This window comes from Bacillus rossius, chromosome 10 (genome assembly GCF_032445375.1).
Source record: "Bacillus rossius redtenbacheri isolate Brsri chromosome 10, Brsri_v3, whole genome shotgun sequence".
Taxonomy (NCBI): Eukaryota; Metazoa; Arthropoda; class Insecta; order Phasmatodea; family Bacillidae; genus Bacillus; species Bacillus rossius.
In genome coordinates this window covers 38,072,643-38,088,222 of record NC_086337.1, presented here as the reverse complement: position 1 = coordinate 38,088,222, position 15,580 = coordinate 38,072,643, and the positions used below count along the sequence as shown (strand labels likewise).

The following is a 15,580-nucleotide window of genomic DNA, read 5'->3' as shown; positions in this document are numbered from 1 at the left end:
TACAGAATCCTAAATTATCAATGTTACATGCGCAATAAAAAAGTCATGTCCCTGGGAAAAAAATAACAAACTAAAGGAATCACGGCCACAAGCAAACCCGAGCAGTAGGCATACACAAGCAGTGAGATGAACCAAGCAAAACACTTAAGAAACGTGCATTTCGCGGGAATTGTCCCAAGTGACACAAAGAAACACTGCAAATAACAAGCATTGAGCATCCTAGTTATGATACCGGGGCACAGCCATCAAGTGTGGCCACGCCTCAGAGTACTCACACAAATTATATCGGCACGTGGTTCCACCTATTGACCCAGTGAAAGGCCACAATACACAAGAAGCTAAATCATAAAACTGTGAATATAGACAGACCAAAAAACAATTCCAGAAAGGCTGTACAAGTTGAAGGTGCTCAACACTGAGAGCATAAGCAAGAATACATGAAAAAAAAGTACAAGTTAAGCATTAGATTGACAAATTTACAATAGCGGAGACGTGTGAAGCTAGACAACAAACTGTCCGAGCAACTAAACATAATGGCGGAGACAAACAAAGTGAAGTTAACAACCCGAAAATTAATAAACAAGAGAGGTTCCAAAATGGCAACCCAGTGTTACTAAGCTATTTGTTAACTGAACAATTACAAAAAATTGCCTTATAATAATTGTAGCAGACGTAACTTAACCAACCTGTTCACTTTACTATTATTTGTCTAATGTTCTAGAAGTTACATGATGGTAAAAAGACATTCTACAAATCTGTACTATTCAAGGATTATATACCTAGTACTTGTGACATTTGTACAACACAGTTCAGTAGGAAACATGATTAGTTGATGCAGAATTGCTTAAAAAAGTATTGGTCACATTTCAAGTACTTCAGCAAGCGATTTATACTCTCACCATTTCAATAATATTAACAATGTAGATCATTAGGTATTGTTTTTGCTAGCTATGGTGGGAAATTAAAGAAGCTGGCAAGGAATATGGGAGGCACAACACTCATTCAAGCCATACGTAAAGTACTAAAACAATGTATTTTAAATACATGGAGCAATAAACATTTCACACTGTCAACAACACAAAATAAACACAATCATTACAAAAAAAAACCTTAAGGTTATATTTCATTTATGTTATCTAAATATTTTGTATAAATATTTGTTTTTCCACATTGCACTGCATGTAATTATCAACAAAGTACACTATTCCACAATGTGCTGCAGAAATGGAAACTAGAAAACTATAGGCCTGTACACTGCAATGACGACCTGGCCTGTCACCACACCACCAACACTGCCACCACCAAAAAAAACAATATCTTGCATAGGCAGGAGAATGCAGAGTCATTACATACATTAAGTACACATCCATTAAACCGATAAATCAGCAATGAATCATTATTAGGCTTGAAATAGCTAATGAACATATATGAAAGGTTTGTGTAGCGTACACAGCTTCATAACCAGGTATACTTATAACCTAGACACACTACAAGTTCATTACAATACAAAACCTGAGAATAGTGAATGTGATGTAAATATTAGAGAAGAATAGCCTATGGTGCTGCCAAAACAATGTATGCACAATCATAATGATTCAGTCATTTAGAGATTAAGTTTTGTAAAAAAAATTCCCACAAGCTTGACATCTTAGTACAAATAGATACTTTGCTAACTTCCAACAATCATTTAAAAAATAACTGGCGCAGAAAAAAAAAATTCTGCAGCTGTAAAAAAAAAAAAACTTTTACCACAAAATTAATATTTACATCAGATAAGAGATATCTTTAGTTCAAAAATTTAAAGTAAATTTCAAAGCAACATAAAAATATGTAGGTAGTTTTTTTTTTCACCACCTAAAATTTCATTCCAAGCTAAAAATTAAAATTAATTTGAATTTTAAAATCACTACCTAATACTAATGATACAATCTAATTTCACAAACATGTACAAAGCATTTCACATTGTGACAACAAAATTATTTTGCTTTGAAAAAATAAATACCAGCTAAAATAATACCTTGTTTCACTAACAATTAGTGCAATGCTCTGTTGTTTATACATCATTATTCTTTATTAACTGAATGAAAAACAATTTAATGTTAGCAAAAAAAAATAATTTTTTTCAAGAAATATTAATGGAACCTTCTTCCGAGTACCACATACATGAATGTGTCTTACTGTACTTAATTTAATAAACACATGAGTGTAGAAACAGTAAACTGGCTGCTATTTACAATAAGATATCCCTACCTATTCATACATTGCTTCTTCTAGGTCAACTACTTTTAATAACACTGCTTTTTCAACGTTACTGTGATCACCCACATATGAGTGTGGCTTGCAAGGAGCTTACGATTGATTTCTTCCCAATGGCCACCATTGTGACTCATTTCTGTCTGACTCCACTCTAGATAAATACTTTAGAAAATACTTCGAGTGAGTTAAGATGAACATTAAAGACAATCATGCAACAAAACAAAAATAAGCTGAATGGGCTTGTTTGAATTTAAGGTACCGACGTCCGGTGAGCTATTATTGTAGCTCCATACCTCCCCCTCTACAGAACGCGGTCTTCCCTTGTCTACAAGGATAGAACTGAGCGTAGTTAGACCGAGAAAAGACCTTGTAGTTCATGCACGTTTCTCAACTACTAAGATCTTATTATCGAAGTAATACTGCTAGTGATGTTGTTTATTTATTGTTTGTAAAAATTAGTAAAAAAATATTAAAAAAAGTTTTATGGCATTTGGATTATATATTGATACAGAATGTAAATGATAGATTATCATTCACCATTGTTTATTTAAGGACAGCTACCGAATGGAGTAAACCTAAGATGGACAGCTACCGAATGGAGTAAACCTAAGATGGTATCATCTGATTTGTTTTTGTTTACAGCCATAGTTAAGCACTAACCAGATTTTGAACACAACATATATACAAGTTAAAGTAAAATACATTAAATAGTGCTGCTCATTACCTGCAGTGATATATTTCTAAATATTTGTTTTATCTATGAGTAAATCTGTAAAGGGGTATCATGATTTTAAAGCAAGGGCATAAATTTACTTGTTAAAATGTTAGTACGTACATTTAATTATGGCAGAGATACTCCGTTTTCTAATGACCGGAAAAAAAAGGGGGGGGGGGGGGGGGGAGTGGCTTTAAAGGTTGTCCACTCCTAGCAGGTATTCTGGTTGCATCTTGAATGATGTTTAAAAAAAAATACACAAATTAAAAGTACCAGATTAATTAAAACAATGATTTGGTTGCAAATTATTCATATCTTTTTTCCATTCTTGCACACGCTATCCAAGGGAACATACAACATAACATTGCTTTAAAATTTCACGTAAGACACAAATCTAAAATATTTGTAACATGTTACATATTAATATAATAAACTGAATAAACCCTTCACAATAGGCTTTTGTATAAAAATTAAAAAAAATTGTGCATATTAAATATCTCTTAAAAAAATCATTTTTAGTTATGATTTCATCAGCACCAATTGAATCAATGATAAGATAACTAGTTAATTTTTCTTATAGAAATAAGTTTTATTTTTGTTAAAAGTTTCTTGATCACCAAAAGTATTGGTGGGATCAATTACATGCATTTAACTTATTAATGGTATAGAAATCATATGAGACACTCAAAAACTGAGTACTTTGGCAATATAGGTTTTATTCAATGAATCTTCAATGCATTCGACATGACAGTTCGTCTCTCTTTACACGGTAACATATACGCACCTTTGTGGCACCTGAAAGAATATCAAATGTGCAATGGCCTTCAAAATACTTGCAGTACATCCTTCTTACAGTGATGAAGTGCTACCTGCATCAAGGATTATCAGAGTATTCATACAAATCTAACAAAATTTCCCTGACCAAAATATCAGAATTTGACTATTTTTGATGTGTTAACATCTTAGCTCTCGGTATACAGCATTGTATGGTAACTTCTAACTGCCCTGACCTTTTCTGACATTTCAAAATGTGGGCACCCTGATTGTGCTTGAAAGACAGATGGGGGAGGAACTGATCCATCAAGGACAGAGCAAAAGTTGTATCAATTCTGCCTACCACTAACCAATAGCTCATTGTGTCAGTTTTATATTGGTATCTGATATAAAAGATGTATGTATATGCATGTAAAAGCAACTGTACAAAAAGAAATTCCCCCATAAAAATTTTGCATGGTTAATTCCAAATATATTTTCCATTAAAGCTTTAGAAAAATTTTTGTTAGTGGGACGATGAAATATACTTTTACAAATGTAAAACATTGGTGAAATTGAACCCATTCTTTTAATGCCACAAACAAGCCTTCAGCATGCCAAACAAAACAAGAAACACGTTAATGCTTTGTTCGACTCAAAATTTCAAATCAAATTATCTCCCCATCCCCGCTTTTTTTTTTTTTAGCAATAGATACACCAAACTGAACTAATTCACAAAACATTTAAATAATAAAAGAGTAAAATTTTGACTAACATTTTCAAATTTTTTCTGGTTCAATAGCCAGGTTTATTTTTATTCTATTTCAATTTACACCAATCTGTTATAATTCCATATATTATATTTCACTGTTTTTAATTTACCTATGTATATTCTGCAGATATTTTTCTTGGATTTAGTGTGAAAAAAAGTTTAACTGCATATTACATTCAATTAGAAAAATATTCATGAATAATTTAATATTTAAATGAGAAACGGATTCACATAGAATTTATGTTACAATAGCTCATCCTTTAAAAATAAAGTACAAAAATTTAAATCATACAAGTTTAAGACATACAAAAACAGGGACTTGGTTACTTTGACCATATCCGCTAACCAAAGATATTTCGAAGTTTGAACTGCTGCAATATCAGGCAGCCAGGAGGGGTTGGGACAGAGAGTTCATGTCAATGTCACAACAAAACTCGCTTTACCAACACTGTAACAGTTATACCAAAAAGTTTTCTTCCATACTGCTTGCATTGTACAAAATAAATTTATCAAAACCAGGAGCATACACAGAATTTAATTTTGGGGAGAAAACAACTTTGACCAGTGTATGCTTTAAAATTCTTTCCTTTTTGTTGGTGGGAATCATAAACACAACTCACCCCCTGATCCAAACCAAAGCTTACACTGCTGCAACCAGGTCAGCCCGTTCAAGATTCTGAAAAAACAGCTTCACTTGACTATGACATTTATCTACTTCAATTGAGCATTCAAAAGTTCATATTTTAAACAAGGTAAAGGTATGTAATGGCCTAAGAAAAAGTGAGAATAATTTAACAGTAAACCACATATTAAAATTCTTAACAAGCGACTGAAACAATACACCAGTCAGCATGTGCATCTGCTTGTTATCGTGTTCTGTGAGAGTCCATCCAGTAATTCGTGCGATCTAGCAAACAAGCTGTCTGTCTGTCTGTCCGTCCAAAGTGAATACAGCTACTTCACACTCTCAACTACATATCACTTTCATGCAGAGTTCAAACAGCTTTGCTAAACCAGAAGGTTATCTAAATGTCAACAGCATAAGTCACAAACACTAATGCTTGCTATTAAGGTGTAATGTTGTCAAACTGTACACTGTTTGCAAAATCAATTTACTGTGGACTCTAATAAAAATAAACTTGTACGAAAATAAGTCTCCATTAAACTTACTCAAACAAGATAGGTACCACACAAAGAACAAATAGCAAGCCAGTTACCAAAGCAAAGTAAATAATGCATGTGTGTGTGAGTTGTACAAAGTACCTAGGTATGTTGGTGAAAATAGGCTTTACAGAAAAATCTCCCGACCATATCACAGAGTACGTATAAACTAAACATCTTAATTATCTCCCATAGAAAAATCTACTGCCTGAAACCACTGAACCACATAATTCACATAATTGCACATTTTACAGTTAACAAAATAAAAACTAGCACTATGAACGTATGAACCATTAAAATTTTTTCTCTCCTCAGAATAAAAATTATAAAATAAAAAATAATTTGACCTTTTCGTAGTTTGGAAGTGTAGCACTTTATTCTGCGGTCTTTTAAACAAATTGTTTTTGTACTATATGTAAAAATTTTTCAGTTGTATTTTGAACACAAAACAAAATACTATTTGTAGAGTAAATCAAATAAAAATATAATAATGTTCTGCCATACTACTGGATGAACATGAAATTATGAATGAAATAAATTAATTTAAAGTAATAGGTTCAAAAGAATTGTGTGTGTTTTTAGTGGTGCACGGCAAGATGCAAATTCCTACAAAAGTGTTGGTGCCCTTGTCAATAGTATATGCTTTCAATTTTCGAACCTCAAATTAAATATTAATTCACTAAAACATCCACAAACATTTTATTTACAAAACATTCTACACAGCATCACTATCAACCAGTTATAAATCATAACAAAAGACAGAAAAATTGCCTATTAAAAAAAAAGGAATATTTGCACGACGAATCACAGAAACACCTTTGGTTGCGACAAGTCTGCAGGCGGGCGGGCGGGCGGACTCGCGTCGTGAACGGCGAGTGTTTCGTGAGAGGCACGCTGTGGCGGGCGGGTTCGCACCGCGTTCGCACTAGGACGCCGTCGCAGTGCCGGCACCCACTTTCCTCCCCTTCACCACGGCGGGCTTGTTCTTAATCGAACCTTTCTTACGCTTATTAGTCTGAAAATAGAACAGTCGCCGTCATCAGTCGGCCCGCCGGGTTGCCAGCGTGACGACACGCACGCACACACACAATCACAGAGGCAGTCAAAACTAGTCAAACTAGCCACTAGAGTACCTTCTTCGAAACAAACACCTTGCTTCGCTTTATCTTGCGCTCCGTGACCGGTATTCTAGGACGGTTGAATTCATCAAGTTTCTTCACTCTGAAAAAAAAAAAAAAAAAAAAAGCGAAAAATGATTTTGAATAAAAATAATTGTTTTCACTAAAATAGACTCATTAACTAGAACTAAACCAACATGAGTACTAAGTAGGTAATTGCTAGAGCCACCTGTTTTTCGCGGCACGTGAAATCGCGAAATTTTTGCCATAATCTAGGAATTTGCGCGAAATTTACCGCGATGGCGATAAAACGCGAAAAAATCACGAAATGAACGTATTCCTCTCGCTGCTGTGTTTACTTTTATTCGATTGAGCGCTATAAGTCAATCAGACCGTGTTAACGTGAGATATATCGATATTTCGTCGACTAGCTCGTTGCTGTCCACAAAAAAACTACCATTTCCAAACAACAGAATAACGAAAACTGCTTACACTCAATAAATTCCGATGTCATGTTCGTGCTAAAGAATCGACGGGTTTTTGTTTACGTGGCAATTACGAGACCTCTGTCTGACCGGGTTAGGTTCAGGTTCATGTTGTTAGGTAGGTAAGGTGCAAAGAGAAAGTTCGAAGTTGTGAGAACTTAAATGCGAGCAATGTGAAGTTGAAACACGTTCTCCAACTCCAACAGTTGCCTACTGGATGTGCGAGAACGATTCGTCGATTTAATACATTTATTCGGTTAGTAGTATTTAGTCGAATGTCGGGAGTCTTGCGGTGTTGTTATTCTGTGATTTAGTCTCATCGTAGATCTGCTTGTTTACTGTTTGCTTTGCCGACTGCGTGTAGTCTACGAAGGTTTAATGTAACGTTACAAAATAAAACGTTTAGAATGGTGGTTACAATTTACGACCGCGTGAAAGAATTCTCGCACGAAGTATTGTAACGTGCACGTCGAGCGGACCAGAAAGGATACGTGTTTGAAACACATTAATTGCAGTGCTTCCCACAAAAAGAATAAAGCGTTCGCACAAGCTGCAAAACAATTTGAAGCAGCAAATACGTCAGGTGTCTAACGTCAGATTTCACTCACCGACGTAATTTCCCGCACGAAAAAGGCTAAAGAAGACAAACAAGAATTTGTTATGTCAACAGATTGTGCTTTCATGGAAGCCAATATTTCTTTAGAGAAACTTGATCATCCCAAATCAAGTACATTGAAGGTAGGCCTACTTTTAAAAACATCCTTTAATTTACAAACTTCGTGATTTTTTTATTATTGTTTTCACAGAAACTTGAAACTACACTGAAATTTGTAAAAAAAAAAATTAAATTCCAGTCAATGAGCATAACATTTCAATACACAAGAACTGAAGTGCTTTTTGTACCTAAATAAAACTGAATAAAACCTAAATTCTCATAATATTTTTAACATTTCTGGTTTTAAATTCCTGAAATTCTATCCAAATGGAAATGCCATAGGCCTAATTACCGGTATATAACATTCCTGATGTTCCTTAGTGTTCCCAGGTGCTGGTGATTTAAGTAATTATTAAATTATTGTTTTTTCTGCATGACTTCAATAAAACTAAATATTTTAAAGATCACAAATTACCTGAGTTTTTAAAAAGAAATTGAAAAAAGCATTAAAAAGAAAAAAAGTTCTAAAAGCGACAAAAATTTTACCGAAATTAGTTTTAAAAATGACGAAAAATACACCGAAATCAACAAAAAAAATTGACGAAATCTGCCATTTATTTTCACCGCAAACAGGTGGTTGTAGTAATTGCTCTAATAATCACTGAGCCAGCATTTAAATCTTGGCCAAAGCTACAAGAATAAGTTCTCAGTAAAATGTATCATAGATTAAATTATGTATACATAACATTATTCAGCTCACTCAAATTAAATTAAATAAGGTTCCAAAATGCTACCATCCACCAATAACAGCAGTTTCCAATGAACTCAACAGAACACATGAAACAAAAATCAGATGCAAAATCTGATAATTGGATGCAAATTCCAGATCAATACAGGAGGTGTACAATTCCAACTGATTGGTCAGAATGACAAAGATGCTAGGAGCTAGAAACGTGAATAATCGATTTTAAAAGGGCATACATAAATGAACCTCTAATTTTATCTTTGAGACTTTTCAATAATCATGATTATTAAAAAATTGAAGAATTAACTTTTGAAGTAAAAAAAAAAAACATTGAAACACCAATTTTAAAAAAATGTTTAAAAATAGGTAAGCACCTTAATTTATAGTTGCATCAGACAATGTTATATAGACTGTAATGGCTCCAAACACACAGTTTTTTCAATTTATATCTACACATTTGGAGCTTACTTGCATAATACAATTTTTTAATAACATAAATAGAAAAGTATATATTATACTAGGATTTTACTGTTTTTACCAAAATACATCCCAAGAATACCACTACATTTATTTAAGTCAACCAATATTAAAAAGGAAGTACCATATAAAGTGTTACTTACTTGTATATTCTCACAAGCCAGTGCTCTGTTGTATAGGCTTCATCCAGATATGTCAGGTCGAAATTCTTGTTCCCAATTATTGCATTCCTAGTTCTGTCGAACCCAGCTGGGCTCCGGTAGTCCATCTACAATGGAGGTTAAAAAATAAACCAGTAATATCATTTATGCCTAGACATACGTGTTTTCTGTACTTAATCCACTTATTCTGTACTATAAAAAGTTTTACAACTAACGTAGTATTAGGCGTGATGCTTATCTAAGAAAATGCTAAGTGTGAAAACCTTAGAAATTAACTAGTTCAAATTAAAGTAAATTCACATTAATTAAAATAACTTGGAACCAAAATTTTGGAAATCTGATTATAAAATATTAAATTATAAAAAAACACAGAATATATTATTTTAACTTTAGTTAATGGTAAATTATTCATTTGCTCTTGAAAACCTTACGATGAAATTGGCCAATTCAAGAATAATATGAATTGACCCAACACTAATATTGGTGTCCCATAGTCTGCCATGGCCACGGTCTCAAACGTGTTCGAGTGAAGACCCTTCACTGTACTTTTTTTTTAGATAAACTTAGAAAACACAAAATAAACCTTATTACTTTATTTAATCACCTTGAATTCCCCAAATTTGTAGTAGCTCAGTTTGTACATGAGGCAGTTGAGAAGTGTCGGAGTTCCTTCTGCGTCAACACGGAACTCACCACGATCGGTGAAGTAGTCGCTCTCCTGCGCGCAAGAAAACCACCACAATCAAACACATTGTGCACCCTGCCACAGTCTACACGATCGATCATCACCGCAGCAGAGCTGGACTCACCCGGATGTCCTTGGGGTGCTCGCCCTCTGCGATGCGAACCATCCACAGGAACTTGTTGATGTCGTCACCCGAGTAGCCAATCACACCGCCGAAAATCACCAGCACGTAATCTACGTCTAGAGAAGTCATGATTTTGTACGCCTCGCTCTCGTTCGATGACATCGCTTTGCCTACCTGCAGGTTGGATAGAAATGTACAGTGTAAACAGTACCAACTTCTCACTAATGAACTGGGGTACTTACAGTGCTACAACCAATTTTAGAAATTTCGTTCTTTTTTTAAAAATGACTAGAATTTTAAAATAAAACCCACTTAATTAACTCCCAATTAGCATAATTCATCTTTGCAGAAGTAATGATTGAATAGGCAGTATACATTCTACAAGTATAAAACTAATTTCTGAGTGTTTCAAAATACCAACAAAAAAAAAACCTCATTTTGGAGCATTTATTTTTGCGTGCGCACACACACACACACACACACACACACCTATATATAGAGACAATAAAAACTCATTTTATGAAAAATTACCAAACACTATTAATTAGCAAGAAATGTTTCTCAATGCAAGTTATATCACAAGCCCTCACCAGAGCAATGTGGCTATTATTCCAAGTGTTGTTGTCAACTAGCGTGGTCCTATTGGCCATTCCCGCTATCTGGTAGCCGTAGTCCCACCAGCTCATCACTCTGGCATCACTCGCAGTGTTTTGGGACAACCAGTAGTACGCTTCTCTGAAGTCGTCTAGGATTTGTCTAGATCTGCAACAAAAACACACACACACATTTACATACACAATCCTTAGCCAGTAGCATTTAGCAGCAAATGCATAAAACTTGAAAATAATAATTTCTCTTCTAGAGGCTGGCTCTTCACCTCAAGTGTCTTACCAGAACAGGAGAACCAAAATATTTTTGCTGTGATTTAACTTAGCTTTCGTCCAAATGGAAGTGAAGAGATAGCACCTATCTTTTGTAAACTATTAGAAAAAATTTCTTAAACGTGAAAATATACATCCTCAATGTAAATGGAACTAGAGACTATAACTCACTAATAAAAATCCTGATGATGAAGCATGATGTATATATACTCGAGTTTTCTGCCTGGTATTTCCTATTATGAAATGGTAATTTTTATTACGAAATAATATTTATATTTTCATTATAACATTTACGTTTGATCTAGTCTCTGATATTTAAAAAATATATCACATCACGGAGGTGGTGCTCTTGCAGTGTAGGTGGTGAATGTGATTAGAGTACAGCGAAGCGAGACAACATACCGTATTTACTCGTGTATAGGGCGGACCACGATTTTTGCAACAAATTCCAAACAAAAAAAAATTAAAATTTTTTTTCCCATAAATAAATTTTACTAACATTTTGTGGTACCTGTTAAGTAATTACTTATGAAACAAATGATAATTTAAATTGATGTGTGGTGATCAGTGGCGTCTCGTCAGGGCAAGCAAGGCAAGCAGTGCTTGCCCAGGCAGTTTCCAGACATTGTATTTTTTAAATAAATATTTTATTCAGAATAGTATTTTACTTTGGCTCGTGCAGTTAGGTGTATGTATTTTTTACACTATCTTCTTGGGACCCAATACTGTGCACTGTGCGCTATAAAAAAAAGAACTCGTTAACACAAACACATGCTGTTTTAGAAGCGTTGCTAGGTTTAGAAGCGCTGGTAGGATCGCTTTCAGCAGGAAGGCTGCCGCAGTAGTTTCCTTTCGGAAGGGGGGTGGCATGGTACAAAGGTTCAGGGAGGGGATTGGCTGGAAAAATACGCGGTAGAAGCTACGAAGGTAACGCTTTCTTGCCGAACTGGAGCGAACATGGCCGAAGCAGACGGTGGAATTTTTCCGCCGACTGCTTCGGCTATGTCCGGTACAGTTCGGCGCGGCAGGTGGCGATGTCGCGTTTCAGTCGGCGGTCGTCTCTCGGGGCGCGCGTATCTCTCCCGTGGGCTGTTGGCTGGCAGTGCGTGGGGGATTTGTGGGCGTACGATGATACTACACTCCCACTTAGTATATAAGTAATGTAGAGTAGGTATTTTACTATCAGAATAATGTAAGTCAATCATTATTTTTCAAAAATAATGTATTTAAAAAAAATGTTAATTTTTCTACTGTGGAATAGTCAATATTCAGTTAAGAAAACTACTTAAATAGCACCATTTTGTACCTTGAAATCCATATTTTCCCGGCGGAGGGCCCCCAGACCCCCCCCCCCCCAACCTCATCATGTTTTGGTGTGAACGGAGTTATTGCTTCCCCTCATGTAAACCTCACGCCTCGCCACTGGTTGTGATGCGTCAGGAAAATACTTAAACTCTGCTGTGTAGACGGAAGATAATGAAGCGCTGTATCGTCACAACTGGTACATGGACGGGAGGGAGGGAGGGAGGGAGGGAGGGAGGGAGTGAGTGAGTGAGTGAGGCAGGCAGGCAGGCAGGCAGGCAGGCAGGCAGGCAGGCAGGCAGGAACGGGACTATGACCATCAAGTAACCTTGACAGTTGACAGGACTAAACACCACCACTCCCATCACGTAGCTTCTACATAGATATTTCAACTGATAGTTAACACATTTTTAGGGACACGCAAAATGAAGCGTGCCACGCTACGTTGCTAAGCTGGCACGGAGGACTGGATGACTCACCGATAGCTGCTGGGACGAGGAAGCGAAGGAAGTGGGAGGGGGACTGGTGACAACATTCTCTCTCTCTCTCTCTCTCTCTTTTATTTTACTAGCTGCGCTGGCTTTCTGTAGAGGGGGAGGTCTAAAAATAAACAAGAGAGTGCAAGCTTGCGCACGCACGCACGTGTGTGTGTGTGTGTGTGTGTGTGTGTGTGCGCGCGAGAGACCAGGTTGTGTGTGTGTGTGTGTGTGAAAGAGAGGCCTTGTTGCTTGTGCATGTGTGTGGGGGCTGGCCAGAAACGTCACCCGTCACCCAGCAGTCAGTTAACTACTTCCACTCCTCCTCCCCGCCTCACTTTTTTTCTTCCGTGTATAGCGCGCATCCTTATTTTTTTCCTTTACTTGAGGGGAAAAAAGGGCGCGCTATACACGAGTATATACGGTAGTTGAGTAAAGACCGGTGTATGACAGGGGCGAGTGGTGTGGGAGAATGACGTTCAGGAGAGGCGTCGGTGGTTTCAGAGTCCAAGCTTGCTGGCAGCTATCGCAGAGCGACTCAGTAGCGCAAGTGCACTTCGGGTAGGAAATGCTTCCGAGGCAAGCGGACCTACTGGAGTAGACGAACCCCTCAGGGACCAAGTGAATCGTGAGCAGTACCGTAAGTGCTGACACTCGCAGCTGGTCGGAGCAAGTGCGAGAGCTGTGTGCTGTAGAAAACTCACCTCTACCTCGTGGAGGGCTTCAAGGCTTCAGGAACTGCTATCATAATCAGGTGGTATTCTTAACTACCCCTGCAAATATATTTCCTTCCCAATAACCCCCTACCCTTCTTTCCCATGATCCACACAAATCTATGATAAAATTTTCCAAACTTCCCATTACCAAAATTACAAATTTCCTTGATTAACATTTTTTTAAATCTACCTATTTCAAAGCTTTTAAGAAATAAATAAAGAAAAAAAAAACAGCTTTTCCAACTCACATAGCTGGCCTAGTTCAAAAAGAACCTTTCATACACCATTTTAAAGTGAACAGTCAGTAGAACCCTTTTATAATGTTCCTGCTTTATAAAGACATATTTTTTAAGTCCCAATATTTTCCCCATAATCCCAAAGTATTTATTTCCTGCGTGTTTGGACTTGTAAATATTGTGTGTAATTTAGTGTATAGTGTTTGAAACATTTGAATTTTGAACTTCCCGCGCTGCTTGCTAGCAGCGCCAAGTTTTTCAAGTTGACTGCCTGCCAAGGCATGTAGCCCTGCAGCTTCCGGCAACGGAGCAACAGTTGTTGTTCAACCATCATGGCGGTAAGTTGTGCTATCGTGCAAGCTTGCTGCCAATCGAGTTGTTTGCGAGTGAATCGTTATTGTTTTGTTTTATATGGATTTTACAGTCTCGTACGTCTCTAAGACAAAACACTGCGTATAACATTTCACGAATAGTACATTTCCTGCTTATAATGTTTGCTTTCTGAAATGCCTCTGATTTTACGAAGGTGGAAACGAGCGATCTCAACCACCCAGCACTGTGAATGAAGTGGTAACAAATGCACACTGACCCGTCTTGGCTGTAGGAGGCGAGCACGATGCTGGGGCTGGAGTAGGCGTTGCTGGTCACCCAGGTGCAATGCACGGCGAACATCATCAGCATCATGAGCACGGCGAATATCACGATGCTGCGTATGTTCACGCCGAGCCCGTCCGTCTCCTTCTGCTGCTCATGCTTCATCTTGCGCAGTTTACCAGCCTGCACACGCATAGCGAAGGATCAGGAGCTGCAATATCGCTGGTGCCTGCCAGCCACTTACAAACTTCACGCATCACTTCAACATACATCTAGTCAAACTAACAAAACTTGTACAATAGGTATATATACACATGTGTGCGAAAACCATTTTTTTTTATAATTTAAATCAAAGTCAAAGCTGAAGATCTGAAGCACTAAGTCAAGATAAAGTAAAATATTGCTTTACTATATTAAGGAAATTTCAAGGGACAATTTTAAGCACTTGAGTAGGTGTATCAGCACATAATGAATATTACATATTGAACAAGAACAAAGTGGGAAACAGTTTGTATGCAAACCAACTGTCACAACTGCACCTAAATTTAATGCACCTAATTTGACCATTTTTTTTTTTACCTATTATCATTGGTTCTACTTATAACGAATGAAATAAAAATATTTAGTCTGCAACTGATAAAATGCTTTAAAAAAATGATGGTGAAAATATTTAAAATGTTTGTTAGTATTACTGAAACTTAGCACAAATATTTTTATTTAAGTCTTCCCGTGGAATGTTGAATAATAGGGGCTAGAAAAATTAGCTTCTATTTTTTTCTTCCAAAATTATCATTTATTGTTATGAAATTTGCATTTTAGATGTATTTGAAAGCTAACCCGAACTCCCTGTCATCCTGGATGGGTTGCGCTCAACGAGGTTCTACAGAAGCACCGCGGTCACCTTGTCGTAGAGGTTGCGGCTGCCCTTCTCCCCGGCACCGCTCTCGTCCTCGGTGTCAGAGTCGGTGAGCTGCGGACTCTCCTCCTCCTTGAGGAAGAGCTCCAGCAGGCGCGAGAATGCCACGCCGCTCAGGATGCACACCACAGGCGTCAGAGTCAGCATCAGGCGCACCATCACTCCCGCGAAGTACACGGCGCTCAACGCATACAGCACCACTGCAACCACACACAGTACCATACCATGCACGTCAAACATCTTGCGAGCTGAGCTCCATATTTCAATGGCAAAGTGTCGCTCAAAACAGACCGGCTGAGCCAAATAGTAAGCGGAGGCAACGGAACCAAACAGTGCCAAAAGCATACATAAA

At 37.0% G+C, this 15,580-nt stretch overlaps 1 protein-coding gene across 1 annotated transcript in view; it reads right to left on the bottom strand.

Annotated features, from left to right (window-relative positions):
* Window positions 1–6,332: 6,332 nt before the first annotated feature.
* The window catches only part of LOC134535989 (dolichyl-diphosphooligosaccharide--protein glycosyltransferase subunit STT3B), a 28,861-nt gene continuing 19,613 nt past the window's right edge, over window positions 6,333–15,580 (bottom strand). Inside the window, exons 8-15 of the mRNA XM_063375469.1 lie at window positions 15,214–15,428; window positions 14,308–14,495; window positions 10,698–10,869; window positions 10,108–10,281; window positions 9,903–10,016; window positions 9,281–9,405; window positions 6,791–6,878; window positions 6,333–6,672 (exon numbers count right to left, since the gene is read on the bottom strand). Of these exons, the coding sequence (XP_063231539.1) occupies window positions 6,583–6,672; window positions 6,791–6,878; window positions 9,281–9,405; window positions 9,903–10,016; window positions 10,108–10,281; window positions 10,698–10,869; window positions 14,308–14,495; window positions 15,214–15,428 (1,166 nt within the window). The 3' untranslated portion in view covers window positions 6,333–6,582. The remainder of the gene's footprint in view (window positions 6,673–6,790; window positions 6,879–9,280; window positions 9,406–9,902; window positions 10,017–10,107; window positions 10,282–10,697; window positions 10,870–14,307; window positions 14,496–15,213; window positions 15,429–15,580) is intronic.